Source organism: Phyllosticta citribraziliensis, assembly GCF_038025025.1.
Source record: "Phyllosticta citribraziliensis strain CPC 17464 chromosome Unknown J3D65scaffold_10, whole genome shotgun sequence".
NCBI lineage: Eukaryota > Fungi > Ascomycota > Dothideomycetes > Botryosphaeriales > Phyllostictaceae > Phyllosticta > Phyllosticta citribraziliensis.
The window spans coordinates 1,456,628-1,483,064 of record NW_027117347.1 but is presented as its reverse complement, the minus strand read 5'-3'; the positions used below and the strand labels follow the sequence as shown (position 1 = coordinate 1,483,064).

At 56.7% G+C, this 26,437-nt stretch overlaps 11 protein-coding genes across 11 annotated transcripts; 7 read left to right on the top strand and 4 right to left on the bottom strand.

Moving 5' to 3' along the window:
• Nucleotides 1–1,154: 1,154 nt before the first annotated feature.
• J3D65DRAFT_75962 (uncharacterized protein) lies at nucleotides 1,155–2,556 on the top strand. The gene is made up of 3 exons (XM_066804158.1): nucleotides 1,155–1,732; nucleotides 1,835–1,928; nucleotides 2,035–2,556. The coding sequence occupies exons 1-3, from the start codon at nucleotides 1,559–1,561 to the stop codon at nucleotides 2,445–2,447; spliced, it is 681 nt and encodes a 226-aa protein (XP_066652635.1). The 5' UTR covers nucleotides 1,155–1,558; the 3' UTR covers nucleotides 2,448–2,556.
• A 168-nt stretch (nucleotides 2,557–2,724) lies between these two features.
• J3D65DRAFT_661128 (ubiquitin family-domain-containing protein) lies at nucleotides 2,725–3,465 on the bottom strand (the record flags this gene model as incomplete). The annotated part of the gene is made up of 4 exons (XM_066802589.1): nucleotides 3,378–3,465; nucleotides 3,225–3,324; nucleotides 2,883–3,166; nucleotides 2,725–2,814 (listed from the first exon to the last, which is right to left on the bottom strand). Exons 2-4 carry the CDS (start codon nucleotides 3,316–3,318, stop codon nucleotides 2,725–2,727), a joined length of 468 nt encoding a protein of 155 aa, XP_066652634.1. The 5' UTR covers nucleotides 3,319–3,324; nucleotides 3,378–3,465.
• Nucleotides 3,466–4,019: 554 nt separating this feature from the next.
• J3D65DRAFT_75890 (uncharacterized protein) lies at nucleotides 4,020–6,842 on the top strand. The gene is made up of 3 exons (XM_066804157.1): nucleotides 4,020–4,041; nucleotides 4,155–6,546; nucleotides 6,631–6,842. Exons 2-3 carry the CDS (start codon nucleotides 4,226–4,228, stop codon nucleotides 6,704–6,706), a joined length of 2,397 nt encoding a protein of 798 aa, XP_066652633.1. The 5' UTR covers nucleotides 4,020–4,041; nucleotides 4,155–4,225; the 3' UTR covers nucleotides 6,707–6,842.
• Nucleotides 6,843–11,154: 4,312 nt separating this feature from the next.
• Nucleotides 11,155–13,106, top strand: J3D65DRAFT_75881 (uncharacterized protein). The gene is made up of 5 exons (XM_066804156.1): nucleotides 11,155–11,174; nucleotides 11,370–11,872; nucleotides 11,938–12,533; nucleotides 12,593–12,911; nucleotides 12,962–13,106. The coding sequence occupies exons 2-5, from the start codon at nucleotides 11,451–11,453 to the stop codon at nucleotides 12,969–12,971; spliced, it is 1,347 nt and encodes a 448-aa protein (XP_066652632.1). The 5' UTR covers nucleotides 11,155–11,174; nucleotides 11,370–11,450; the 3' UTR covers nucleotides 12,972–13,106.
• A 754-nt stretch (nucleotides 13,107–13,860) lies between these two features.
• Nucleotides 13,861–14,898, top strand: J3D65DRAFT_75714 (uncharacterized protein). Its single transcript, XM_066804154.1, has one exon. It carries the CDS (start codon nucleotides 14,066–14,068, stop codon nucleotides 14,609–14,611), a length of 546 nt encoding a protein of 181 aa, XP_066652631.1. The 5' UTR covers nucleotides 13,861–14,065; the 3' UTR covers nucleotides 14,612–14,898.
• Nucleotides 14,899–15,142: 244 nt separating this feature from the next.
• J3D65DRAFT_634814 (uncharacterized protein) lies at nucleotides 15,143–15,749 on the bottom strand (the record flags this gene model as incomplete). Its single annotated transcript, XM_066801260.1, has 2 exons — nucleotides 15,389–15,749; nucleotides 15,143–15,297 (listed from the first exon to the last, which is right to left on the bottom strand). Coding segments are annotated over exons 1-2 (423 nt in total), but the record flags the coding sequence as incomplete, so codon positions are not given.
• A 2,298-nt stretch (nucleotides 15,750–18,047) lies between these two features.
• Nucleotides 18,048–19,770, bottom strand: J3D65DRAFT_557621 (WD repeat-containing protein; the record flags this gene model as incomplete). The annotated part of the gene is made up of 4 exons (XM_066797321.1): nucleotides 18,048–18,267; nucleotides 18,324–19,146; nucleotides 19,201–19,520; nucleotides 19,568–19,770. The coding sequence occupies 4 exons, from the start codon at nucleotides 19,768–19,770 to the stop codon at nucleotides 18,048–18,050; spliced, it is 1,566 nt and encodes a 521-aa protein (XP_066652629.1).
• A 250-nt stretch (nucleotides 19,771–20,020) lies between these two features.
• J3D65DRAFT_634807 (uncharacterized protein) lies at nucleotides 20,021–21,355 on the top strand. Its single transcript, XM_066801259.1, has one exon. The coding sequence runs from the start codon at nucleotides 20,055–20,057 to the stop codon at nucleotides 21,288–21,290; it is 1,236 nt and encodes a 411-aa protein (XP_066652628.1). The 5' UTR covers nucleotides 20,021–20,054; the 3' UTR covers nucleotides 21,291–21,355.
• A 49-nt stretch (nucleotides 21,356–21,404) lies between these two features.
• J3D65DRAFT_75631 (COQ9-domain-containing protein) lies at nucleotides 21,405–22,607 on the top strand. The gene is made up of 2 exons (XM_066804153.1): nucleotides 21,405–21,961; nucleotides 22,024–22,607. The coding sequence occupies exons 1-2, from the start codon at nucleotides 21,518–21,520 to the stop codon at nucleotides 22,354–22,356; spliced, it is 777 nt and encodes a 258-aa protein (XP_066652627.1). The 5' UTR covers nucleotides 21,405–21,517; the 3' UTR covers nucleotides 22,357–22,607.
• A 25-nt stretch (nucleotides 22,608–22,632) lies between these two features.
• On the top strand, nucleotides 22,633–24,942 carry J3D65DRAFT_679699 (uncharacterized protein). Its single transcript, XM_066803689.1, has 4 exons — nucleotides 22,633–23,026; nucleotides 23,074–23,313; nucleotides 23,368–23,961; nucleotides 24,015–24,942. Exons 1-4 carry the CDS (start codon nucleotides 22,859–22,861, stop codon nucleotides 24,504–24,506), a joined length of 1,494 nt encoding a protein of 497 aa, XP_066652626.1. The 5' UTR covers nucleotides 22,633–22,858; the 3' UTR covers nucleotides 24,507–24,942.
• A 298-nt stretch (nucleotides 24,943–25,240) lies between these two features.
• J3D65DRAFT_634804 (uncharacterized protein) lies at nucleotides 25,241–26,221 on the bottom strand. Its single transcript, XM_066801258.1, has one exon. It carries the CDS (start codon nucleotides 25,966–25,968, stop codon nucleotides 25,300–25,302), a length of 669 nt encoding a protein of 222 aa, XP_066652625.1. The 5' UTR covers nucleotides 25,969–26,221; the 3' UTR covers nucleotides 25,241–25,299.
• Between the last annotated feature and the right edge of the window lie 216 nt (nucleotides 26,222–26,437).

Genomic DNA, 26,437 nt, shown 5'->3' with positions numbered 1-26,437 from the left:
GACCGGGCGACCGACCAACGAACCAACCAACCAACACGCGACGAAACCAACAGCAACCAAGCACCCACCCACATAAAGTGTGAGACCTGCAGACGCAAAGTCTCCGATCATGTGGCGGTGCTCACAACAACACTGTTTGTGCCCCCGGTGTGGATAGATACCTGTAGACAGATAGCCCCCAGTCACTGCATCGGCGGATGGACACCATGATGGCTTGCCTGGCGGTGTCGGGACCTCTGCTGCCGTATCGTGTCGATTTGGCCCCTTGTCGTTCCTTATCGTCTGGCCCTTATCTGCTCCTTTCTGGGGCTCGAGCTGAGCTGTGCTGGGGCTGGGCGGCTGTCAGGTGCTCTGCTTTCATGTTCTTTGCCGGTGGTAGCCGATGGGACGGGAGGTACTGGGTGTAGTTTGGGCGGTTAGGAGGGTTTGGTTGGACGGGAGCCTTCCGTTGCCTGCCGAGCGCTGCCGAGCACGAGCATCGAGAGCACGACCGTCAGTCGGGCTAAGGTAGCGCACCGCAGCTCGGAGAACCGGCGGGCATCTCGGCCGCGCGCACCCCGACGCCCGGCTCCCGTCCCGATGTTCAGGTCCGCCGGGCAGCAAGGAAAGTCGGCGAGTGTTTGGTCGGCGAGCGGTAAGGTGAGGCGACCCAAAACATCAACACCACTGCCAACCACGACGACGACGACCGAGTGGCCGGCAACCAACCTGCGCCGCCCTGTCGACTTCGATCCCTGCCTTGCCTACACTCCCCTTGCCTGCTTCCTCTTGGCAGTGCGCATCGAAACGCGAATCGCATCCATCCGAGACGTCTTTTTTCTGCCATTGGCTGCGCATTGCTGGACTGGCTGATTGGCTTCTTGCGCCGTGCGCGGGTTTGGAGGCTTGTGGTCTCCACGTTCGCAGAAGCTTCCTTCCATCTACGCTCTTGGGCTTCCTTTCCTACCTACGACTGTCGCAGCGACCGCGCATGAAGAGTTGAGGGCTTGGCTGGTTGCGCTGGACAACGACGAGTGATTGACCTACGACTCGGTTCCTATCTGGCTGGCTTGGAGTCGCTGGAGAAAAGAAGAGCAATAGCAAAGAAGAGGGGAAAAAGCGCGCGACAGGCTAGGGACACACGGCAAGAGGGTGGTTGAAGAGCTGGTACCAGGATTGCTACCGCGATTGTCGAGCACGCCCACTACCACCACCGCAGACGCGCAGGCGGCCAGACTCGCAGACAAGACAGGATATCAAGAGGCAGGACAAGGTGCGATTTGAAACGCGTTTCGTGCATACGGCAACGGCAACGGCAGCGATAGTCGTTGTTGCGCCAACGGCGGCTGGAAACCTAGGCAGCTTGGCCAAGCTGAGGCTGAAGGCGAGGCGGGCACGGCACTGGACGAGACGAGAAGACGACCAGACGACACGGCCTCCCCGGTCTGCCCCCTTGGTCCGACAACAGGGCTTTACCTAGGCGCCTCTCCAGACCTTGTCCAAACCCGCAAATCGACGAGAGCGGCGTGGAAACGGAAAAGGGCACGCAGCCTGCACGGAAGAAGATTGAAGCTTGGAAATGGAGACTGCACACCGTCGCGTCGAGCTGCAGTCGCCGGCTGACTTGACGTACCTCGTCGCCAATGTCAAGCGCGCTGCGCGGCAGAAGATTGACTTGCACTTGCCGCCGAGCGCGGCGCCCGAGGGGGGCGAGGACGTGCTGAGGAGGAAGGTCGAGGAGCTGGTTGACGAGGTGCGTAGTCTCCCTTGGTTGGGAACGATCTTTGCAGACGGATACGCAGACATCATCCAGCGCAGAGATGAGGGGAGAAGGCTAACATTGACGGCTACACAGTATATCCGCAACACGTTCGCCAGCGCCCGCCACGGCATCAGCATCAACGGCATGTCCCCAGAAGACCTGCCGCAAGAGCAAGAAGACACCCAAGGTCCGTCTCTCCCTCTCCCTCTCCCTCTCCCTCCCTCGCCCGTTCATGCCCTCTTGCCAAACCCACCCACCCATCCAGCTAACACAAAACCCTCTCTGCCCATCAGAATACGAACCATACAACACACACATCGCCACGCGCATCCGCACGCTGGAAGCGCAAAAAGACTCGCTAACCGAGAAGCTGGCCGACCTACGGCGCGACGGGCCCTCGCGCGCCGCCGACGCCTGGGCCACGCGCTTCGACGCGCAAACCGCGTCGCAGCAGGCGCGCCAGCTGGAGGCCAAAGACGCGGCGCTCGCGGCGGCGGCGGCCGATGCGCGGCTCTTGGAGCAGGCGGAGCTGTGGCCGCTGCAGGGCGAGGCGGGCGATGAGGTTAGGGCTATGTGGGAGAGGGGCACGGAGGGGTTGGTCGCGTTGAAGAGGGGCTTGACGGAGACGGTTGCGCGGGTTGAGCGCGCGAATGGCGTTGTGGGATATGTTGAGGGGAGGGAGGATGGGAGCAGGGCAGGACGGTGAGGGGAGGTTGGGACTGGGATGGGATGGGATGGCGTTTGGGTGTTTTGGGCTGCCGATACCATCATAGCTGGCGCGCACTGTTCAGAATTGAATTTTCTTTCCTCCTCGAAACCAATCAATCATCAATGTCAGTGTCACGATTGGGTCGTCGTAGTTCAGCTTGAAGTCTTTTTTTCATTTGCTAGCTGAAGGAAGATACGTTGCGTAACTCCCGGTGGATCCTGTCGGAACAAGGTCCGCCCTTCCCAGCGCACAAACGGACAGATGAAGCCGTCGTTTACTTGGACTCGTCGAAGACGTAGGTCAGGTGGCACTTGCCGCAGTACTGGCGGTTGTGCATGGCAGCCATGAAGACACCGGCACCGCACTGAAAGAAAGCATTAGCGTCTTTACACTCGAAGATCAAAAGAAAGGGGATGGGTGAAAATTGCATACCTGCTCCTGGGGGCACTCGCGGCGGAGGCGCTCAATCTTGCCGTCACCGTCGACCTTGTAGTACTTGAGGACGGCGAGTTTGGTCTTTTTGCGCTTGTGCTTGATCTTCTTGGGGGTGGTGTAGACCTTCTTTTTGCGCTTCTTGGCCATACCACCACGCAGGCGGAGGACCAGGTGCAGGGTCGACTCCTTCTGGATGTTGTAGTCGGAGAGGGTGCGGCCGTCCTCGAGCTGCTTGCCGGCGAAGATCAGGCGCTGCTGGTCCGGGGGGATGCCCTCCTTGTCTGTGGGCGGTGTTAGTTTTTTGGAAATGGATTTGCTGGTATGGAGGACTCTGCGTACCCTGGATCTTGGACTTGACATTGTCGATGGTGTCGGACGACTCCACCTCAAGGGTGATAGTCTTGCCCGTGAGGGTCTTGACGAAAATCTGCATGGCGACCTAGGAGACGGTCGTTAGCAGTGCGATTGACGAGCGGCAGAGGGAGGGCGTACCTAGACAACCGGTGTCGTGGATGTCTTCCTCAGTCGTCGTGTGAGGAGAGAAGTTGAAGGGCGACGGGCCGGCGATTTTGCGTCTGTGTGGGCGCTCGGGCCAGCTCCGTGGGCGAGAATGCTGAATCAGCGCGACTGGATTCTGCCAGGGCGGTCAGGACCAGCGATGTCAGGCAGCCAGGCAGCCAGGCAGCCAGGCAGCCACGGCAGGCACGATCGTCGCGGGTCCGGGTCCGGGTGTCGCCTGCCTGCGCTGGTCGGGGCGTCGTCCAGTGGCTGGTGCGTCACCCCGGTCCTGACGTTTGGTTACCCGGACAGCTTCTGAGCTGTTGACTGTTTTGGCGTGCCGCCTACATCAACTCCTCTCCCATCTCACATCTGCACCTTCTGCTCTGCTCTGCTCCTCGTGTACACTCCTCTGCCGTCGAGACTCCGTCTTCAATTGGCTTCCACTCCACCACTCTTCCCACCACAACAAACCACAAGACAACCTCTCAAGACCCTCTTCCGGGGAGAGCTCGCCGTCCGTCTCTCCTGCACGAAGCTGAGGCTGCCAAGCCCACACCTGCATCTCTGAGCTGCTGCGAATTTCAACCCCTACACTTCTGCTGAGCGGAACCCGACCTTTCCTATAGCCCGGCGGGCGCCGCTTGCACTGCGCGAGGTGAGTGCATTTTATCTATCGAGCTCGAGCTCGAGCTCGGAGCATTCGTAGATCATCCCGCGGATCATGTCGTCGCCGCGACCACAACACCACGACTGACTCTCACGATGCAGATTCGGAACACGGAGGATATCCGAAACGTCTTCTACAAAAGCGCCCTTTCCGGACTCGACCTGCATCGAAAATGCTGTCCAATCCGACCTCGAGTATCCAACAGCGGAGGCAAATGCACCGCCGTCAAAACTCCACGCCAACCATATTCGAGGCGCCACAAGTACAACCTATGCCCAACATGGCTCAACGACAACACTTCCACCGAAGGGGAATGAGCGTCGACCAGAAGCCCCAGCTTCTGTCGCCATTCCCGGACCGGATGGGCCCCCCAGCTAACCACCAGCCAAGCACAATTCCCCAGGGCGACAACCAGGTAAGTAACGGTACTAACATAGGACAAACCCACCCACAGCATACCTTGCAAGTAGCGCAGCAGCACAGCATGGCTCAGCCGGGACCCCCGTTCCCGCACTTTCAGGATCCAGCAGCTCACCTCAATCAACCTCAACCTCACCCTCACCACCCTCTCTCGCCCGCCCAGCCACCTCTAGGCCAGGGTGGGCCTCACCCTCCTCCACCTCCTCTTCAACATGCTCCTCCTCCTCATCCTCTTCAACCCTCTCCTCAACAACTGCATGATCTCGAGCGGCACATTCGCGCCGTCTACGGCACAAGTGCAACTGTACAAGTCAGCATCCTGCCGCCACAGGTCACGCAGTCCAACAAGTCATCACCAATGACGCCCCTCGACCACCTCGACATCGCGCCAATGCCATCGAGCTTCAGCGATGCCTGCGAGATCAATCTTCAGCCCCCGGCCGACGACCACGGCTTCAACTTCAGCTTGGCCACCCACGAGAGCGACAATGGCTACGACTCGTCGCTGTACTCGTCCGATGCAATATCGCCTGGCTGCTCGCCGTCGACCTCGCCCCGCCAGAGGGCTTTCCAGCACCATGGTCACCTCGCTCCTGGCCCTCAACTGTCTCTCTCACGCCGTCCGTCTCTTGTGCCCATGTCAAGAAGTAGCACGGAAATGGACGGACTGCTCTCTCCAGTCCCCGTAAAGCACGACATGTCGCCACAAGCCATGCCGTTTGCCGAGCTCAACCTCGACGGTTCAATTGAAGAGACGGGAATCACTACCGAAGAGATTCAAGCCTACATCAGTGAGCAGGATCCCAATAACCACCGCTGGACCTGCCTCTTCCCAGATTGCGGCAAGACGTTTGGGCGCCGGGAGAATATTCGCTCCCACGTCCAAACACATCTGGGAGACCGTCAGTACCGCTGCAACCATTGCGGCAAGTGCTTCGTCCGCCAGCACGACCTCAAGCGCCACGCAAAGATTCACACGGGCGACAAACCGTACAAGTGTCCTTGTGGCGCCGGCTTTGCGCGTCAAGACGCTCTGACCCGACATCGTCAGCGTGGCATGTGCGATGGCGCCTTTCCCGGCGCCGTCAAGAAGCAGGCCCGCCGTGGCCGCCCTCGCAAGCACAGGCCCGAGATGGAGGAGCGTCTCGAAAAGTCCAGCAGGACGCGCAAGGCCCTGGCCTCCAATTACGAGTCGTCCGCGTCGTCGGACGACTCGCCCGGCTCGTCTGGTTACTCACCAGCAGCAAACGTCCACGAGTGCGACTCTGCGAGGTTTACGAACCTCCATGCCCTGCACCACTCTGACGTCCCTTCCTCGTTCAGCTCAAGGTCAGCAGAATCAGAATTCCCAGCATCGTCACCTTCAGCACTTGATTTGGATTCCCCAGCGTCCCCATTGCCAGCTGCTTCCACAACACCATCAGCGTTTGCGACTCTTTCAGCGCCTTCAGATTGCGTGGCCCCTTCAGCACTATCAGATTTCAAGCCCAACGAGTCTTTGGAGCGTTCTCTGCACTCTGCACTGTCAGCCGTCTTGTCACCAGCTTCTTCAACCAGCCCAGTTGACCCAAGCCTAACGTCGTTGCCAAACAGTTTCAACGCCGAAGCTGCCTCGAGCCCGTTCGACCCACAACTCTCGCCTGCGCCCCAGCCAGTCGACGACAGCAAACTCGACCTCGAACTTTCCGACCCCGTCAACAACGACGAATCGGACCTCCTCCAACTCCAGTCCTCGCATCCCTTTGACGGCGTCGCCACGCCGCCCATGTCCCCCGTCCCCGACCACGACGACTACCTCCACGGCACCTCCTCTCCCGCCAAAGACTCATCCTCAGACAACATGCTGTGCGTGCCCAAGGGCTCCAGCGCCCGCGCCAGCGCGCGAGCGTCGTCGCCCAGCAAGCCCAAGCGCACGTCGTCGGGCCGCACAGTCAGCAACCCCTTCTCGACGCCTCCCTCGTCGCCTCCGCCCATGGCCGCCGGCGGCAGCTTCTTCGCCGACGCGGCGAGCGCTGGCAACGCCGGGGCCGGCTTCGACCTGCAGCCGCTCGGCGACCCGCTCATCCCCGTGTCGTGCGGGGGCGCGGGCGCGTTTGGCGGCGAGGGCGGGGCCAGCTTGGGGGCCATGTGGGATCCGTTTGAGGAGGGCATGGACAGCGTGCTTGCGGGGGCCGGGGAGATGAGCGGCGGTGCTGGCGATTACTCGTGGGATTTTGGCGAGATGGAGCAGTGAGTTTTTTGTCGTTGCCTGTCTGTGTGATTGGAAAGCAAGAGCGGCGATTCGGCCGCCTTTTTGTTTTTCATGAATTGATGTGGCAGGAGGGTTGAAATTGTGTAAGATGGGACAGTCGGACCGTATATGTTGTGTTGTACTACTGTCTTTGACGTGGAGCTTTTTTTTTTCTTTCTTTCTTTTTTTTCCTCTTTCTTTCTCTTTCCCATGGGCGTTCGCCTTTCCTGTCTGTTGTCTGTTGTCCGTCTGGTCAATTCAACTACTACGACGATATGAACAAGAAGAAAGCCTTGAGCGAGCGAGAAGCGGGGAAAACTTTTGGGGGGTGGGAAAGTTTACGAAACGGAATGGAAAGGGGAAACGGCAAGGTCGTTCATTTCTTTTGTTTTGCCGGCGGGGTTTCGTATCAGCGTATATATGTGAGATGGTGATGATGTGCGGATGACGAATTTGGGACTGTCTCTTTTCTTCTATTTTCACCCCTTTTCTCTTATTCTCTTTTTCTCTTCTTTTGCTTTCGTGCGGATTGTGGGTTGCGGATTGAAGTCGTTTTCGATTCGTTCGTTCGTTCGTTGGGTGGGTGGGGGGTTGTGAGCCGGCGGCTGACCGTGGATGTCGCCTCTCCACCCTTCTCCTCCAACACCTTTTCTTCCCTTCTCTTCTCTTACTGTGCCCGCCTGCTGGCCTGTCGTGGCATTGCATGGCATGGCGTGGCGTGGCGTGCCTGTCATTCCTTACCCCTCCTTTACTTTTGTCGTTGGTACGTTTGTATGTCCGCCTGCATGTCTGCCTGCCTGTCTGTCCGTTAGCTCGTCGGTCGTTGTCTTTGAAGTGCGTGAGGTGGCTGGGTCCGAGGCGAGAGATGTGCGTGTCGTGCGTTGCGTTGCGTTGCAGGCGTCGGCGTCGGTGTCGGTGTCGGCGTTGTCGCTTTCTTGTCTTTTAGTTGTCTTTTGCGTGGTTATGACACTCCCTTCTCTCCTTTTCTCTGTTTATTTGTTATCTGAGCTGTACCTCTTTTTGAATCTTCATTCTCTCTCTCTCTCTCTCCCTCCTTCTTTCCTTCTCTCGTGTGTGCTGTGTTGGTGTGCTTGTGGGATGATCAATTGATGGTGTTTGCGCCGTGTAGTGCGCTGACTGGGTTTGGCTTGGCTTCTTCTGTGTCCTCTCTGTTCGCTGGCTCACTCGTCTCTCGGTCCTTTTCTCTGTGCGGTGGCAGGTGGTAGGTGGCAGGTGCCGTGGCGGATTGCAGGGTATGAGGTGTGAATGGACGGACGGACAATAGGAGGGAGAAGGAAAAGGAGAAGGGGAAGAAAAAGAAGAAAAAGAGACGCTGGCTCTACCCGCTCTCTCGCCTGCCTGCCTACATACCTAGATGGCCACTTGCAGCTTCGTTCGCCAGCTGGGCTGGCTGACTGGCTCTAGGGCTGGCATCATGCCTCGCAGCTCTTAGGCTGCGGTGACAAAGGAGGGAGAAGGGAGGCGAGAGCATGTGGGACAGAGACAGGGACAGTTGAGCAGCCAGCCAGCGGGACTAGAACGACGAGTGCGGTTTATCCTCCCTGGTCTGGTGTAGTACCTATACAGCCAAGCCACTTACCTATCTTACCTACAAACATACATGCCAGTCTACCTGCCTGTCTATGATGGGGCGTTCAACATGTCATGACTCTTTTGTCTTTTGCTCGCGTATCGTTGCCAAATGTCAGTACAATTCATGCTCTTCCGCCTCTTCTTCACTGCTACCTTTTTTCTTGGGGTGTTTGAGGGTCATCAGCTAATGACGGGACAAATGGGAAGGAGTTGTGGCGTGGAGGGAACCATCAAGGCCATGTTGCGTCTGACGCCGCTTGCCCACACAACAGTACGCTGGTTTGTCGTCTGCTGTGGCCACCTACCTGCCTCGCCGAGTTTTTTTTTTTTCGTTTTCGCTTCTCGTCTGCTACTCGCTTGCCAGCACTAGCTGGCGAAGGGTCGGTAAATAGCTACTCGTAGGTAGGCAGCCCATGTGCAATCAAACAACAGGCAGGCAGCAGCCAGAGCAAGCGAGCGAGCGAGCGAACAGACGACAGAGAGGCTTCCTCGTGCCCAGGAAGAGAAAGCAAAGCAAATCAAATCAAATCAAAACATGTGAGACAAACGAAGCGGGGACGTGCTGCACTGGCTGGTGTGTGTTGGTGGTGCCAGAATATTCTCTTTCGTCTCTTTCGTCCGCCGGAGCGTATTCGTATAACTGCCTTAGTTCGACGACTAAAAAGAAGGACGCGGGAGAGGAACAAGTGTGGGGAAAGGGGTTGGTTGGTGTGTAGGTAGGTAGGTGGGTGGGCTGGTGAGAGGAGTAGGAGGCTGAAGTACTGTAGGTAGCAGATGCACCGTACCTGCAGAACTGAGACAGGGGCGGAGGGTACATAGGTGGTGCGTATGTGGGCTGGCTGGCACGGCAGCACTAGAGCAGAGTACTGTAGCGCAAAGCAGGTACATACGAGGAAAAGAGAGACAACCGGCCACCGTGTCGTCGAACCCTGATCGCCCGCCCAGTCGCCCAGCAGCACCTGGTCGGCGACGGGGGTGGGCGGAGGGCGTCTTTTGCTCCCGTCGCCAACCCTACTTTCTCTCTCTCTAAGCGCAGGCCCCGCCGCGCCCTCCCGGCGCTCCGATCAGCGCGCCAATCAACAAGACAAGACAACGACGGCGCTTGGCCCGCCTGCTTGGCTGGCCAGCAGCCCCCCCCAAGGCAAAGCAAACCCCAGCCGTCCGTCGTGCGGCCAGTCAGTCAGTCAGCCCACCACCACCACGCCGCTGCCGCCGCGATTCTCGGATGCGCAGCCGAGCCGAAGCGACGCGATGCGGCGCGGCGGGAGCGGCGGAGGCGGCGGCGGCTGGGAGACGGCACGAGTCGCTGGAATTTGATTACTTGACTACATACGATACATGTGCTCTGCGGTGGTTGCCCGGACGAGCGACCGAGACGGCGGCCAGGAGAGCTGTTGACGGGCTGTCGTTGAAATTGAGATGTCGGGGGGGACGGGGCCGGGAAAACAACGCGTGCGGGCGTCAAAGCATTTGGATTGGCGGGCGGGCAGGCGGGGGACGTGCAGGATTCAATGGGCAATCGCATTTTTCGGATGCACTGATTTTTTCCTTCCCCTCGCTTGGCTGGCAGCTCGATCCATCGATGGGTTTTCGGTGATGGTCCGCGGGGCTCGGGGCGGGAAGGGGTAGCAGCGGGGAGGGGTGATTTGCGAGGAAGTTCCGAGCTTGATCGATAGTAGTTATTGGTCAGGCATGGAACGAGAGGCGTGTCGAAGGGGTTCATTATTGTTGTGTAGACATTGTGGTGGTGGGGGCCGTGGAGCCCAAACAGGCAAGGCTAGAGAGAGGAAGGGAATATAAGGTGCATGCAGGTGGCCTGCAGGACCGGGATGCAAAGGGTCCGGGTCTGGGACTGGTTTGCAAGAGTTGCAACCGTTGTTGCTTGTGTGTCCGCGGGTTGCCGCAGGGGGAAACGAGTCAAGCAGCGGTGTCAATGGACATTGAGGCTGACGGTGGTGGTCGATCGCAGGCATGGGATCTGGATCTGGGGCAGCCCAGGACTGAGGGGAGGGAGGGCGATCACTCGGGGCTGCAGCTACCGGTACTTGATGCAGCGGGCGTTCAGCGTGAAACAGAGGATCCAAAGGCCCACGGCAGGGTCCCTTGCCACGGGCTGCCCATCGGATCCGTCAACGGTCATCACCAGCGAACAAAGATTGGCATTGTTTGGCAAGCGATGAGAGGAGCAGCGGCAAGCGGAACAAGAGGAACAAGGGCCAAAAAGAATCTTCGCTCGGGGTCCACTCGCTGGCAGTCGTTCGGGCCCGGAACAGTGCGGCAGCCGGACGTCAGCCGGAAACATCGGCGCTCGCAGTCTCGCACCACGACACCAGGTCGCACTGCCAGCCTCTTTGCAGCAGGCCGTTTCGCGTGCGTCCAGCTGCCGTGTCATGGCGCACACGAGGCAGCCGGTCCAAAGGGGAAAGCGAACATGCGAGTTGAGGCAGAGGTCGAGCGACAGCTGTCAGTGAAAAGCGAGCGCAGAGGCTAAGCCAAGGTAGCGAGCGAGCGTAGCGGAGAGCGGGACTGGCGGCCTAGCGCTGACCTCATGGCGCATGGGAGCAGTCAAGTCAATGGGCAACGGAAGCACATGTAAGCGTCAGAGGCCGGCGCGGCACACGACTGGAGCCACGAGAGAAGGATAGAAGCATTCCAAGACGGCGAGCGGCGACACGGCAACTGTTTGTCTGTGCCACGGCGTGGTCGCGTGGTGCTATCCTCTCAGTACGGTAACAATTTGATGCCGCCGGGCGCATCGGGACAAAGCCTTGGTTAGCGCCCCGGTGCTGCGGTGGTGCAGGTGCAGCGCAGGTGCCTGGGCCCGAGCCGAGGGGCCACCACTTTTACTCAGCCCGCTCATCTCCTCCGTCCACCTCCAGTCAGTCGATTCTGCTCTCATAACATCACTTACATCCCCGTCTCTCTCTCTCGCGCCCTCTCTCTCTCTCACTCTCACCTCACCACCACCCACTTCGAGGACGACCAGAGAGACCCCGCCACTCTCCCCTCCCACATCATCTCTCCTCTCCCATCTCTGCGTCGCCCTCTCATGCTCTCGACCGCTGCTCAATAGCATCGCCCACACTCCCCGGTCCACCGCCGCGCACCGCTCCAGGAGCCCGACGCTCCTCCGCCTCCACACCAAGACCACACGATGCACACGCGTCTGCCCTCGTACCAAGACTACCTGCCGCGCAAGGCCACCCTCCCGGCATGGCGGCCCTCGCTGCCCGTCCTCGTTCCCCACAAGGTGCGCCGGAAATGGCGCGCAACAAAGTCCAAGATTCGCAGCAGGCAGTCGCCCACCTCGTCCGTCTCGTCGCTCGAGACGTCGACCTCGCCCAGCGACACGCTGCGCTCTCTGCGCAACCACCAGTGGTCCTACTATGACGCCCAATACATCTTCTTGGCCATTGTCGGCATCTTCGCCCTGTCCGTCATCGAGGAGCCCGGGCCCATTTTCAAGACGTTTGTGGCGACGCTCCTCATGGGCTCCATGGTCATACCTGCAACGAGACAATTCTTCCTGCCATTCCTTCCTGCAATTACTTGGTTGGTCCTGTTCTACTCGTGCAAGTACGTCTCAATCAATCCCGCATTCCGCCGCCGCACATCACAATGCTAACCCGCTCGTGCCACAGATTCATATCCGGCGAGTACCGTCCGCCCATCTGGGTCCGCGTCCTGCCCGCCCTCGAGAACATCATGTACGGCGCAAATCTGAGCAACATTCTGTCCGCACACAAGCACGTCGCCCTCGACGTTCTGGCTTGGATCCCCTACGGAATCACCCATTTTGGCTCTCCCTTTGTCTGCTCTGCAGTCATGTTCATTTTCGGTCCCCCGGGCTCGCTCCCTGTCTATGCGAGATCCTTTGGGTACATGAACACAATCGGCGTCCTGGTTCAGCTCTGCTTCCCTTGCTCGCCTCCCTGGTACGAAAACATCTACGGTCTTGCCCCTGCAAACTACGGCATGCCCGGCGACCCAGCAGGCCTGGCCGCCATCGACAAGCTCCTCGGGCTCGACCTGTACACCTCCGCCTTTACCGCGTCGCCCATGGTCTTTGGCGCGTTCCCGTCCCTGCACTCGGGCTGGGCCACCATCCACGCCCTCTTCTTGAGCTACGTCTTTCCCAAAATGTGGCCCGTCTTCGGCGTCTACGTCATGTGGCTGTGGTGGTCGACCATGTACCTCTCGCACCACTACGCGGTAGATCTCGTTGCCGGCAGTCTGCGTAAGTTTGACCCAAACGGCAAATCAAGTTTTTATTCGCGCGCTAATATCCTTGCACAGTTGCGGGCACAATCTTCTTCATCGCCAAACAAAAATTCTTGCCTCGGATGCAACCCGACAAGATGACGAGATGGGACTACGACTTTACTGAACTCGGCGACCCCCAAGAGGGCAACGGCCACGACATGACCAACTTTTACGAAGAGTTCCACCCCGCGTCCGACAGCGACGAGTGGACCATCGGCTCGTCCTCCTCCTTTTCGTCTGGTGCGCGAAGCCCGTCGAGCGGCCCTCGCAGCCCTGTCGAATCTGAAGGCTATCACTCCATGTGGGAAGGCGAGACGCTCGCATCCGCCTCGGACCACGAACGCGAACACCGGTAATGACGGCTGCTGGCAGGTCGTCATGACCCTTTTTGACCAGTCTTAGTCGGGATTGACCTCGGGAAATTCGTTTCACGATTTTCACATGGCTGGGTCGTCTGCTCTTTGCCCTTTTTTTCCTGGAGCAACTCACGCCTCTAATGACCACATTTGCATGGACGGAGTTCACACACCTTGCATTAGCGTAACTGTAATCACTCTGCACTCTCGCACGCACAACCAATTTCGTCATCTTTAACGATCGATTGGGATGGCCTCTACTATTTCCAACCCGAAGCATACGCTACTACTCTGACGACACTCCTCACCTCGACTCTATTAATCGATCAATCACGGGCTCCTCGACCTCGCGGCTCTCCCTTTCTCTCTCGACAAACCACCATCAAGAGAACAGCCAGACAGCGAGGCGCTCTCAACCTCTCTTCTCCTCCGTTCCTCCTAGAGCATCTGCCGAATCGACCCTCCTTCGGCACGTGGGCGTTTTTATCATGTGGGAAACGGGTTTTGAGTCTCTGTGTTTGTCTGTATGGGTCTCTGTCTATTACTTCTTTCTTTTCTTCGTGGATATATAATTGGAAGCGGGATTTGTTCGTCTGTCCCTTCCACCGTCTTTCGCTTTTTTGGAATCGCTGCTGCTGCGGCGTGCGCGGTGGTGTTGGAGCGCGTTTTATTGTTGCTGTTGTCATTGCAGTTGTTGCTGCGGAGGGCGCGCGTGTAAAGCGATATACCCATCCATCCATCCATCCGTCGATACGTCGGTCCGTCGGTCCGTCCGCTTGTCTCTCCTCGTCCCATTATTGTCATGATCGTCATCGTCATCGTCATGCCATCATCACCGCCCGAGGAATTGTCTTGTCGCTCCCTCTCTCTACCCTCACGCCTACCTATCTAGCTACTTCCTTCCTTTAGGCCTCCCTTCCTACCTACTCTTCGACGATCGCTATGGGAAAACGGGAAGACAGAGACAAACATACAGACAGACAGACGAATCAGTTGAAGCCTGTCGTTGCTTGCTTGCTTGCCTGAAGCTTGCTGAAAGCTTGCAGTTTAGTGTACAAAATACATGTAGACAAATCATCAGCGACGCTTCCTTGCCTGTGTGCCGTAGTAAGCAGCCACGCTTGTCGACGTGTCTCCTACTGGGGTGTACATGTGTATAGTGTGTACAGCTATCCTGACGGCACCGGCTCTCTTACGTGGTAGCGGGCTTGTGCGAATGAGGCGTGTGGGTATCTCTGCTGCTGCTGTATATATCTGTGTATATACAAGATTATCCGGTGTAGTCCTATATCCATCAGTGTATCGTTTCGATCACTTTATGAGATGTTGTTTTGTGTGGTATGTGCACTCCCCTTCCCCCTCCTCATTCGCTTGGTCAGTTACCCGCCCATTCACTTGCCTTGCCGTGGCAGACTGTCTGAATTCACACATACACAGATGTGTATATAAGCACGCGCATGGCATAGGACAAGGGACTAGAGACGAGAGAGAGAGAGAGAGAGAGAGAGAGAGACGAGAGCATACACCCCTTCCCGCTTACCACGTTCCCCTTTTTCCTCCCCGATCCTTCCATCCTCTACTCTATTCTCCACTATCACTCACTCGCGCCCTCCTGTCTTTGGTAAACTGCAGTGCTTGCCTGCTGTTATTTCCCTACTTCCCTGGTCTCGTGCTTGCTTGCTTGCTTGATGGATAGTAAAAGTAGAGTGCTTCGTCGATTGATCGATCGATCTACTTGTACGACTGTCCGTCTATGGACAGGGACTGGAGGAGGGAAGGAAAAAGAGATGATAAAATGGTAAAGCTATATTGTCGCGCAGCAAAGACACTGACTGCTCCGAGCGACGAATCACGTGCGTGGAGGAAAGATGTAGGAACAATAATGCAGAGGATATATATTTACAAGACCGAAGAACGGCGGCTGGTAGGTAGGTAGGTAGCAGGGTAGTCGAAAAATTACAGAAAAAAGAACAACTCCATCAACAATGCATGCATGCATCCACAGCCCCTCCCTCTCTCTCTTACTACCAACAGGATACCCCTTTTCACCAAGAAAAAATCAACAGCTCAAGCGGAGACAATCCACGACGACCGCTTAAGCGTACTGCCAAGCGCCAATCTTGTCGGTCAAGACGGTGCTGGTGAGGAAGTCGAAGCCCAGGCAGTTGGTCTTGTTGAAGCCGTTGACGGCGGCGTAGATCTGGTACGGGTACGACGCGTTGCCGGCGGGGCAGGCGACGAAGCCGTTGGTCCAGCTGAGCGAGCCGAGCCCGCTGCTGCTGGTGCCGTTGTTGAGGTGGAAGCCCGTCGAGATGGCGCCCTCGCCCATGTACCCGCTGTGCGCCGTCGTGTAGGTCAGCTCGCCAGTGGGCTTGATGTAGACTGTAAGGCGCGTTAGTTCACTGTCCTCTCTACCTCTCTCTCGCTTTCAAGATGTTCGGAGTTGGGAGGGGAAGAAGGGGAAAAAGCTTACCCTGCTGGCCGCCGGGAACCTCGACGTCGAGAGCGAGCGTGTTGTCGCCGCCGGCGAAGATGGTCTCGTTGCCGGCCGGGCAGTCCTGGACGACCGACTCCGGGCAGTACGACGCCGTGTCCTTGCCGATCCAGAAGGCGGACTCGGCAGCGTTGATGGACTGCAGGTGGATGGGCGACGCGGAGCGGGCCGAGAGGCCGTAGAAGCTGGTGGCCAGGGCCGCGGGGGCGGCGGCGAGGAGAGTGGCGGCAACGGCGGCGGTCTTCATGGTTGCTTTGGTTGTGGTGGTGGTGTTTTGGGTTGATGTGGAGGAGAGTGTTGTGGAGGAGTTTTGTTGGTCGAGAGTTGTTGTTGGTGTTGATGGCCTTGCAACGCTCCATGCCAGCCAGCCTTATATATATCTCCATTTCCCTTTTGCCCTCAGAGGTTGCATCGCCCTTCGATGGTGCTCCACGCTCGGTCGCCCATGCGGTCTCGTCTGCCGTACCGGAACACGGCCACTCTGCACGTCGCTTAGCCGAACCACACCCACCCACCCACCGTACCACCGTGCCCAACAACGGACGGCCATCTCGTATTTCGTGCCTCGATGTGATACGCTGTCTGCAGGCCTGACGCCACTGCCACCTTCAACAGAGGAAACCACTTGCCCGTTTCTGGGAGCCCCCCGTCCGGCGCAGCCGTACCAAAACTTGTCTCTGTGTGCCCGGTGAGATCGACGTCACTGGAAGGCTGCTGGAAGAAAGACCTCTGCTCGGCTCCGGCTCTTGACAACGCGACCCTCGTATTCCTTGGTCGATCCCACCGCTAGAGAGCACCTGTGATAGGGGGGAAAGAGCGAGACACAACCCAAGCAGAAATTCTGGTTCAGGCTGGAAGAGAACCATGACACGATTTGTACGCAATACGAAATAAGCGGCCGACTACCAAAGGTGGATGGAGGGTGATATGGCAGCGTTTCCTCTGTGGCTGTTGGCATAAGGCGCATGCAAGGGTCGTTCGAAACACCTTCACTTTAAGCTGTGGGTCCCGCGTACCTTGCGAACAAGCTTAATCGGCCGACCGCCCACCCAGATACCCCGGCCGGCTGTGCGCCTCCTCCCCCCGGTTTTGCCTCCTGGGTGGATTCTCGCATGTTTTCTTTTGCTTCTCCCAACTGAACATTGCCGAGGCGGCTCTCTCTGTGACACTGCCAGCAGCCTAAGCTTTCGTCATGTCGTACAGGCGCAGCGGCTGGGCGCGCTTGAGAGGTTGGCGTCGTATATGTGGCGTCGGTCTCCCCCGGGCTGGCGTCCGCCGCCGCCGCCGCAGCAGCAGTAGGTTGTGAACCCATGATGTCACGAAGCCGAGATTCGGTCGTCAAAAAGGTGAAGGCGACGGACTCGCCTTGCCTTGCCTTGCCGCGCTCCGACGGACGTAACCACAAAAGGCCGCCGATTTCCCCGTCATTGTGGCTGGGGCCGGTCAAATATAGCATCACTCCATGACGGACTGCTGCAGGGCTGGATGAACATCAGAGGCGGTGCTGTTTGCCTGCATGATGGCGGCCGTCTCTCTCGCCCACAAAAAAAATCCGGCCTAGACGTTCCTAGGTGGCTCGCCCGGGGACACGACCGGATTTCCTGCCGTCGGGCTGCCATTACCGGTATTTCGGCGAACAACTTGGAATCCAACCGCGGCCTAGCCGATATGGACAGTAATAGGGGTGCTACCGTCGAGGGTTGCAGGTTCCAACGACTCGGCAGGCGTTCGTTTTCACGAGTCAGCATCCGACGGCCTCGGACAGCAGCATTTTCTGTCCTTCCAACACAGCGTATGCTGTGCCTCGACCTCAAACCGGAAGCAGGCTTCTTCGTGTCGGGGCGGCTTCTTCCAGAAATGTCGAGCACAGGGCGGAAACCACCGAGTTCGTTTCAGCGGACTGCAAACCCCTCGACACCGGTGTTGATCTCGCGCGTGTCTGAGTCAGGGCTCAGGCTTCCAAATTAACCAGCTATGGGAATCAACAAGGCTTAGAGTCTTTTAAGGCTAGAGGCCGATCGAGCCGCAAATGATGATGGACAGAAGTAGCCGAGCGGCTAGTCAGCGTTAACCAACCTCCGATGACCTAGCTCGTCCTTCAAGATGATGCCGAAGCACGTGTGATCGTGAGGAACAATGGAGCAAGCGTTGAAGTCCTTTGGCCCGTCTAGGTAAGGTACCAGACACGGTGCGAGGTGGACCAATGGTCTGTTCGGTGAAGGTCGAGCGTAAGCAACTTGGACTTTGTTAGTAGTCCATGACCAAAGCGGCAATAAACGGAGAGTCAACAGCCGCAAAATAGGCAAGTTGAACAAAATAGGTACCCGTAAGCTGGTATAAGCGCCTTCCTCTTGTGAATGTCTCGCGGGCTCTGACTGCCACAAATCAAGTCTCGTATTGTCGACTTTTGTCAGCGCCTCGTCCATTTCGTCGGTACTGCCTCCTTTACAAGATGAGCTCAAGCAGTAAAGGGAACAGCCTCACCTTCAGACCCTCAAGGAGAGAGGACGAGAAAATGCCAAATTAGACTGTACATGGAATTAAATAGACAAATCAACCATTCAATGTCACCGACTGGCCATATTTTGCTGGCCAACAGACCCAACGCCGAACAAGTGCCACAATCCCAAATCAAGCCTTACTGCCAAAAGCAAAGCTTGCCGCTGGCGGTTCCGGCGGCTATCCAGTCCATTGTTGGATGGAATCGTGCTACCGCGGGAACCGCCGTAATACCATCGCCTCCGAGCTGCGCTAGTTGCTCGCCCTTGCTGGTGTAGACATCCACGAATCGGTTCATGTTGCCAATGCAGAATCGCTGGACGCCATCTTGCGGGTTCATCTGCCACTGGGCTCGTAATCTGGGATTGCGTTAGTAATGGCCGCGCTCCGATGCAGTGAGCATGTTTCAACTTACATGGTGACCCATCTCCCCGTTTGGTTGTTGTGGGGAATGATTGTCGCGGGTTCCATTTGGTTCTCTGTCAGCTTCGCACCAGCCTTCCACGAGGCGCAGTCATTGAAGTCGTATACTTTGACCGTATCGTCGTAGGAGGCTGTGGCCACTTGACCCGCCGAATTGAAGGCAGCGTGTGAAACGGATAGTCTGCTCTCGTGTTCGCCTAGGAGAGCTGGTGACCGGTTGTCTCCTTTGCCAGTGATTTTGCGAAGATCCCAAAGCTTCATGGTTCGATCTAGCGAGGCGGTGGCAAAGAAGTGGGTGTGAATCGGGTGCATGCTGAAGCCGCCTATCTTCTTGTCTGAGAGCTGGAAGATTTCTGTGCCGCCAGTGTTCTTAGGTGGTGCCCTGACATCATGCATCCCGAAACCTCCGTCGAGAGTGGAGAAATACACCATGTTTGGTGTGTTGACATCAAGCCCAGACAGGGGGGCGTCTTCAGTCTTGTCCTGCGGCCCGTAAACCTCGACAGCCACCCCTTTGTTGAGGTCCAGCCGGCGAATGGTAGAGTCGTACGACGACGAGAAGAGGGAACTGGACTCTGTGAGGCTGAATTGCATGGCTGATATGGTCCGAGTGTGGATTTTAAAGGTAGTAATTGCCGGCTCAGCTTCGTCGTCATCCTCGTCGTCCTCTGCATTTTCAGCCTTTACTTCTGGAGTGTTTTGAGTGCCATCGAACAGTCCGAGATTGCCCATCTTATCTCCGGCGAATATCAAAGCCTTGTCAGCGGTTGGGTGGAATTCCATGGCATAAATCCTCTCAGGGGTGATTTTGATTTCTAAAGCCAAATTAGCATACTGTTTTTTCTGAGACTTGGTTGGATTGGACTCACGACTCGGCTCGAATCCCTCCCAGAGTTGAAGGCCACTCATCTTCTCACGCAATGCGCGCAATTCCTTGTCCGTCGTGTCCTTAACATTCTCCGCCGTAAAAGTTCTCTCGTATGGGTTTGCCGGGCCAACACCTTTCAAAAAATTCCCGCTTTGATCCCAGTGCTGTCCCGCAACGACGACATCGCTGAGATTCAAGTCATCGCTGATGCGCTGTCGTTTTGCCCTCTCAGCATCTTGAAGTGCTATGTTTTCTTCTTCGGCCTTTCTCTTTGCAACCTCGCTGTCCGCTACGATGCCGCGCAGTCTGGAAGACGTTCTCCTGGGAAACGTTAATGCGAGCCGCGCCGAGGAGCAAACGTGTCATACCGAGGGAGAATCTCCTCCTTTTCCTTTTTCACAGGTGGTTTTCTTTTGGCGGGCGTAGAGCTGCGCGGCTTGGGTGCTGACGGAGCAAGACCTGCTTGTTGGGCGTCGAGCGCTAGACTGCGCAGAAGTTCTTGGTTCTTTGCAATTTGCTCCTGTCGTTTCAGCTCATATTCGTTGAGCTGCTGCTTGGTTCCGCGCGCCATCTCTGATTTGAGTCCGGTCCGAGCGATAAACCCGGGATACCGAGAATAGATAGAGATGGGTTGAAAGCGACTTGCAACTCGAAGCGATGATGGTGTAAGATGCAGTGCGTCACTGAAGACGCGTCGACGCGAACTCACGCGTTTTGGCCGGCATCTCTTCGGTAGTGGATGCTAGTCCGTCGACCAGGGTCTGGCTCGTGGAACGGAAATCTCGCGAATCAAACCCAGATGCTTGCGAGTCAATCGCAAACTGCGAACTCCAAACCTTTCTCGCCTCATCTGCCATGGCAGCGTCCACAACCGCCGCACGAAGAGCTCTCAACCCGCTCCAGTCGACTCTTTGCCCATTTCTCTACCGCACACGCACGATCCTAAGCCACCACCATTCTCCAGTCACGCCTCCAAGATGGCGAATGCAAAAGCGACATTTGAGGGTCGTGAATGAATTGGGCCGAGTCACACGCGACAACAATGGCAGAAGTCATGCCCCCAATGCTCTGGACGACGACCTCGATTTTGAAATTCCATTCGAAGACGAAAAAGACCGTCCCATAGCCCTTCACGAAAGGAACGATACGTCTGTCACAGCAACTGAGAGAGAAGCATTCAAAAAGCTTTTTGAACAGTATGCATCAAGAGCAAAAGAGGCTACCGAGGAGGCAGAGAAAGACTTTGAGTTTTCGGACAAAGGCACCCTGGATGAAATCTTGGCCGACGCCTTGGGCTCATCGAGCACGAGAGAAGGTCCGGGCACGACGACCAAACTGATACCCATGTTGGGGCCGACCACGAAGAAGCGGAAAAAAGAAGCGGAGATGAGAGGGAGATATGTTCTCTTGAGACGGAAACAAGCGGAGCAGTACGACCGCGTGGTGGCCATGTTTAATGCAGCACAGAGCGATATTGAGCTCTGGAATGTTTTGGACAACGAAGTCTTTTCCGTCATTCGGAGATTGAACTTGGACGAACCTGGCACGCTGGAGAGCGCGATGGACACGGCAAGCGATAGCGAAGACGCAGACTTTTCCGAGCTGGAAATCATCGGCCCCAACTATCCAACATTTCTCCTCCATGCCATGCGCCAACTGCGCATCGAGTTTCCAACTTCTACTCTGGCCATGTCGGTACTGCCGACGGTCAAGAGCTTTGGCCGCGAGTCTTTTGCACTGGGTGTGAGCACAGAGCTGTACAACGAGCTCATTGCAATCTCGTGGCTCACCTATGGCGACTTTCAAGGAATCGATGAAATCTTGACCGAGATGCAGGATGGAGGCATTCGATTCGACCAGGCAACATACGAAATGATTCGTTCCATTGTCTTCACGGCCAGAAAAGTACCAGCTTTTATGCCAGGCACGCTCTTCCGAAACGAAATCAGAAGCCTGGATCGCTTCGAACAGGGCAGGGAGAAAGTGTCTCGATGGGCCAAAAAGATGCGGGAGAAGTTGGAGTTTGAAGCCATCCAAGCAGCCCGGTCTCAGAAATTGGATGTTGGTGGGCTTGGGGCGCTGGGGCTGTAACCAACTTGGGCGGCCGGTTTAGTTTAGAAATGCGAATACCCAACTATGAAATGATTAACCATGGTTGTGAGAAAGTGCGAATCTAAGTCTGCGAGCACACGTTTTCCACGAGATGCTGAATGAGAAAAGACGAAGTACTCTACACGCCAGCCAGTTAGGAACCCGGCTTCCCGTGAAGATCAGCCGCCCGCTCATCGCCAAAGCTCCACCTCCATCAAAACCTCGTCATGGCTTCTCCAACGCGCTGCATCCGCCCCGGATTGGGCCACCTTCGATACCTCCACCGACACATAGCCAGCGCTGCCGCTGCACGACGCGCGCTCTACCACTCGTACGATCACGCTCAGTCGCCGTCATACCCTCCCGTGGAATCCGCAATCCTCTCCTCAGCGCTAGTACAAGTCCCAAAGCATGGCTTCACAAATCTCGCCTTGCAACTCGGCGCGCGCGATGCAGGCTATGTGGAGGCATCCGTAAACCTCTTTCCGCGTGGGGCTTTTGACTTGATCCAATACCACCTCGCCGTGAGGCGATTGGCACTTCGCGACACGGTGCAGTTCGCCAATGATGTCAACAACGGGGGCAAACCATTGGGAGTTGGCGCAAAGGTCCGGGTGCTGACTCTCGAGAGACTGCGGGCGAATTCGCCCATCATACATCGTTGGCAAGAGGTAAGAACGGCATGGTCATTCGTGGTGTGATGGACTGCAAGCTTACGATACTGCTTTTGTAGGCTTTGGCGATAATGGCACAACCATCTTACGTACCCGCATCCCTTTCGGAGCTCGCGAAGCTGGCAGACGAGATATGGTTCCTGGCCGGAGACGGTAGCGTTGATAGCAGTTGGTACACGAAGAGAGCGACCCTGTCTACGATCTACGCGGCGGCCGAGGTCTTTATGACCCAGGACCAGTCGAAAAACTTCAAGGACACGGAGAGCTTCTTGGACTCGAGGCTGGAGGATTTGAGAACGGTGGGCACAACAACCGGCGCTGTGTCGCAATGGCTAGACTACACAGGCCATTCGGTAGTGAACATGCTTAGGAGCAAGGGCATGCGGATATGAGCACGCTTGATTGTGGTCGTGGTAGTTGTGTTAGCTCAGAGCAACCCAAAAAGGGTCGACATTCCTGGAGCTAGATTGAAATACCGTAAAGTAAGGCTCAGAGGTACTGTACCTGTTGTTTACAATATTCCTCATGTTGGCCCTGGGAAAGTAGTTACAGCCAAAGCGGCGGTTGCGCACCCAGCTCTTTGTCGGCGAATCGCGGTGCCGACGGCATCACCGAGCACGGGAAACCTGGGGAAGCATCATCAAGCTGCCATCTCACCAAATCCACCCAATCATCCTGGAACGACGTGACTTGCTGCCTTTTCAATTCCTCGATTGGACCCTTTGCAAATCTATTGCGCTTGCACACACAAAACCTCGCCTCTATTCCGAGCACATGCTGCTGAGCGCGCTCAATTAACACAAGCAGCCCCGTCACCGCAGAGCTACGCCGCCGACCTCTTCCTGTCTACCGTCACCTCGCGCCTCATCACGGCCATCAGCCGCAACCACCCTCATGGCTGATCCGACCGCGCTCTTCAACTTTCCACCTGCTGGAGCTAGCCTTGAGCAGCTTTCCCCCAACGAATACGACCAGGCAATCCGCAGCTACATTCAAACGCTCGATGGCATCAATCCATACTTCTGGGTCGCGGGAGCACTGGGCGATGAGAAGCTGCTGGACGTGAGTGTCGTCGAAACTCGCAATACTTCGTAGCTTACGCTCTACAGATCCTCGACCCTTCCGTAAACACGATACCTTACCTCTATGTCTTGTTCAGTCAGATCTCCGCGCTTGTGGACCAACGCAAGAGTGGCCCAGTGCCCGACAACATTCGACCCGGCGGCGAGCTCTTCTCAAAGCTAGCAACTTTTCTGAACACCTTCGATCCGATGCAAATCCGATATGTGGGAAAAACATGGCGCAAGGTTATCGAGCATATGGACCTCATCGTTCGCTCAGTAGGCCAGGTAAGTCTCGCCGCTCGTGACGCGGTAGTAGCTCAACTGACGATTGCTTTCAAGCCGGCAGTCGCCTTGGTCCCCATCCGCAATGCCATGACGCGCATGGATCCCACCCTTGGCACATTCACCTCCACCCACCTCCTCTATCTCCGTCTCTGCAACGAAGTCAGAGCACCCTTCGAAGCTCTCCCCGTCCTAGAACAGTACATCCACAGCTTTCCCTCAACCTCAGTCAAAGGCGGCGAATTCACCCTGCCTTGCGCAGACCACTTTACGAGTGCCGGCTACATTACAAAAGCGTCCGGCCTGTCGGCCAACGTCTCCTCTTCCGATGTTCAAGAATACTTTCTTCTTGGCGCCAACGTGTATCTGGCTCTGCGGCAGTGGGGACAGGCCCAGCTGTTTCTCGAGTACATTCTCACGACGCCGGCACAGAATGTTGCAAGTGGACTGATGGCCGAGGCGTATCGAAAGTGGGTGCTGGTCAGCTGCCTTGTCGAAGGTACTTCTTCACTGAAGGGAGCAAATTCAATGGCGCTGCGAAGCATCAAGGCCGCATCCAAGGCGTATGATGCAGTTGTGGAGGCTTTCAGTTCGGGAGACGCGGCCAAGTTACATGCAGAAATTGATGCGGGAGCTTCCATCTGGCATGAGGTAAGTCAAGCATCGCCATTCATGTCCTAGGTCCTGGCTAACTCTCGAGCTAGGATGGAAACACGGGGCTGTTGCGGGAGCTGCAAGCGCACCAATCCAAAGTCTTTGTCAAGAACCTCCAAAAGACATACGCCGCAGCACCACTCGCAACCGTCGCCTCTTGGATCAACAAGACCCCAGAAGCAGTCGAGCAGTACTTGCAAGCGCTCATCGACGAAGGCTTCCTCAACGCGGCCATCGAGCAACCCTCGGCCAGCGCTGCCAAGATTCTCCGCTTCCATGACGCAGACCACTGCAACGTGCCGGCGGCGCGCGCCGAGGAGCAGCAGCTGGCAGAGCTCATGACGCAGGTCAAGAAGACGCAGGAGCTTGCCGAACACATCAAGGCTGCGACGCACCGGCTCACGGTGACGCGCGAGCACGTCGAGCACGTCAAGAGGCGGAACAAGAACAAGGAGGGCGCAGACCCGGGTCTCGGTGGCGACACGATGGACGTGAGCTGGGAGGCTCACGACGAAGACGAAGACATGATGGCTGATTTGTGAGTGCGTGCAGTGGTAGCACGCCGTTGCTGCTCTATTTTGTTGCTTCATGGAGCCAGGAAACCTTTGAATGGGGGTATGCTTTGCACGTTGAGGAGAGACGAGGTATGAACGAATGGCGACTGCATGAATACTGGTGGTGGGTAGATGGAGAGAAGGCTCGGGAGCTGAGGTGATGCATATCGGGCGTCCTTTTTTACATTTTCTTCTTTCCTCTTCTCTTCTCAACGACGACGGAAGGTGACGACAGCGAGTGATTCGAGGTAGATCGGGTGCTTTCTTTCACCCACTGAGCGCACCCTTCTTCATCTTCTAGAGCTCTTTGCGCCCATCTATGAAAAGATGGGGTAGAGAAGGCGGACGCACAGAGACACAGACAGACGTGCAAGCATAGTTATGTAGGGGAACAGGACAAACGCAATGAATATCGGCACATGACCACATCCATCGCTGAATCGGCGCCGCAAGATGCTTGCTCTCTCGAACGCACTTGATGGTCTGTCTGTACACATGGGCAGGGGAAGCAAGGAGCCAAATATTTGCAGCAGCTGTTTCCTGATTACAGTGGGTTGTCACTTTGTGTACCACGTTGCCCAAGCTCTTTCCCATCGACCGAGGCTTGTTACCAAAAGTCGTGGGACACACAAGATTTAGGTCAGGAATCAGTATTGCCCTTAGGAAGCATTTAAGCTGCTCTAGACTAGAGTATGTGGTCAGGGAAGTCAAGACCCTAATACCTGTAATTAACACATGTAGGGAGTGTTCATACCCTCTACTGGCGACTCATAGAGAGCATTCAAGCATTGTTGTAGTGAGTGGGAGATATGTGTGTGTGCCACGACTTTTGCGACCAAGCCTCGGACGTATCTCGTTCAGAGCAAACGCAGCGTGGAGAAGAAGCCAAGAAAACGGCCGTCTCGACACATTTTCTGCATCTCTGTACTCCTACACGCACACCGTTTTGTGTAGCCATCATGAAGACGGCCTCCCTCGCTTCTTCTGGTGGGTTCTGCCGCCTACACCGTACCTGTCGTTCTTGGGAAAGCAACGCTGCATCAGCCAGCGAGAGAGCGCTCACCAACAGACGCAAGCTCTCCTTCAATCGCCTCGTCCTCATTCTCTCCCCCATTCTCGTGCATTCCAGCCATCCATCCCTTGCATGATCACCCCCACACGCAGCTCCCAGACCAACCAACCAAGTCGACCGACGGTGAAGAAATGTTCTGCACCTACCGCAAGAGAAGAAAACATCTGCAGCGCCCTGCCGCCCGCCCACCCGCCTTGCTTGTGTAGCAGTCACGCACGCACGCTGGTATCCGTGCTGCATACCCACCGTACCTACCGTGCAAGCCAAGCCAAGCCATGTCGCCAGACGCCAGACGCCAGACGCCAGACGCCACCACCGTGCGCTACTAACTGATGTAAGCAGGTGGAGTCGAGGGCTGGGCTGACTGTCGCTGCACATGTCATCATCTAGGAAGCCTTCCTTGTCCTACGAGCTCCAGTACTCAGCACGGAGGTCACCATGGTGTCAATGGTGTAGAGAGCCAACGGTCATGAGCGTGGCACACAGTCTGACAAGAGCAAGTAGCAATGCGTCGTGCCATGGACGCCCGGCCAGCCTGCCAACCTATCTCCTTGCAGAACCTGCCCTGGGGTCGTTGGCTGCTGTCCTCTGTCTCTCCTTACAGGGCGGCATGAGAGGACCAATAAGTCAGACCATCAGCAACGTCGGGATTTTGACAATCTGCAGTTCGGACAGGGTCCACGAGCGTTCGTCAGGCCGAAGGATGAGGGTGAGGGAAAAAATTGAAAAATGAAAAATTGGCCGAGCCCGATGACGGACGGCGATAATGGTGATGGGCGGTCACGGGCTGAGCTGTCGCCGCCGTCGGGCGGGAAGGGAAGGGAAGGGAAGGGAAGGGAAGCAAAGC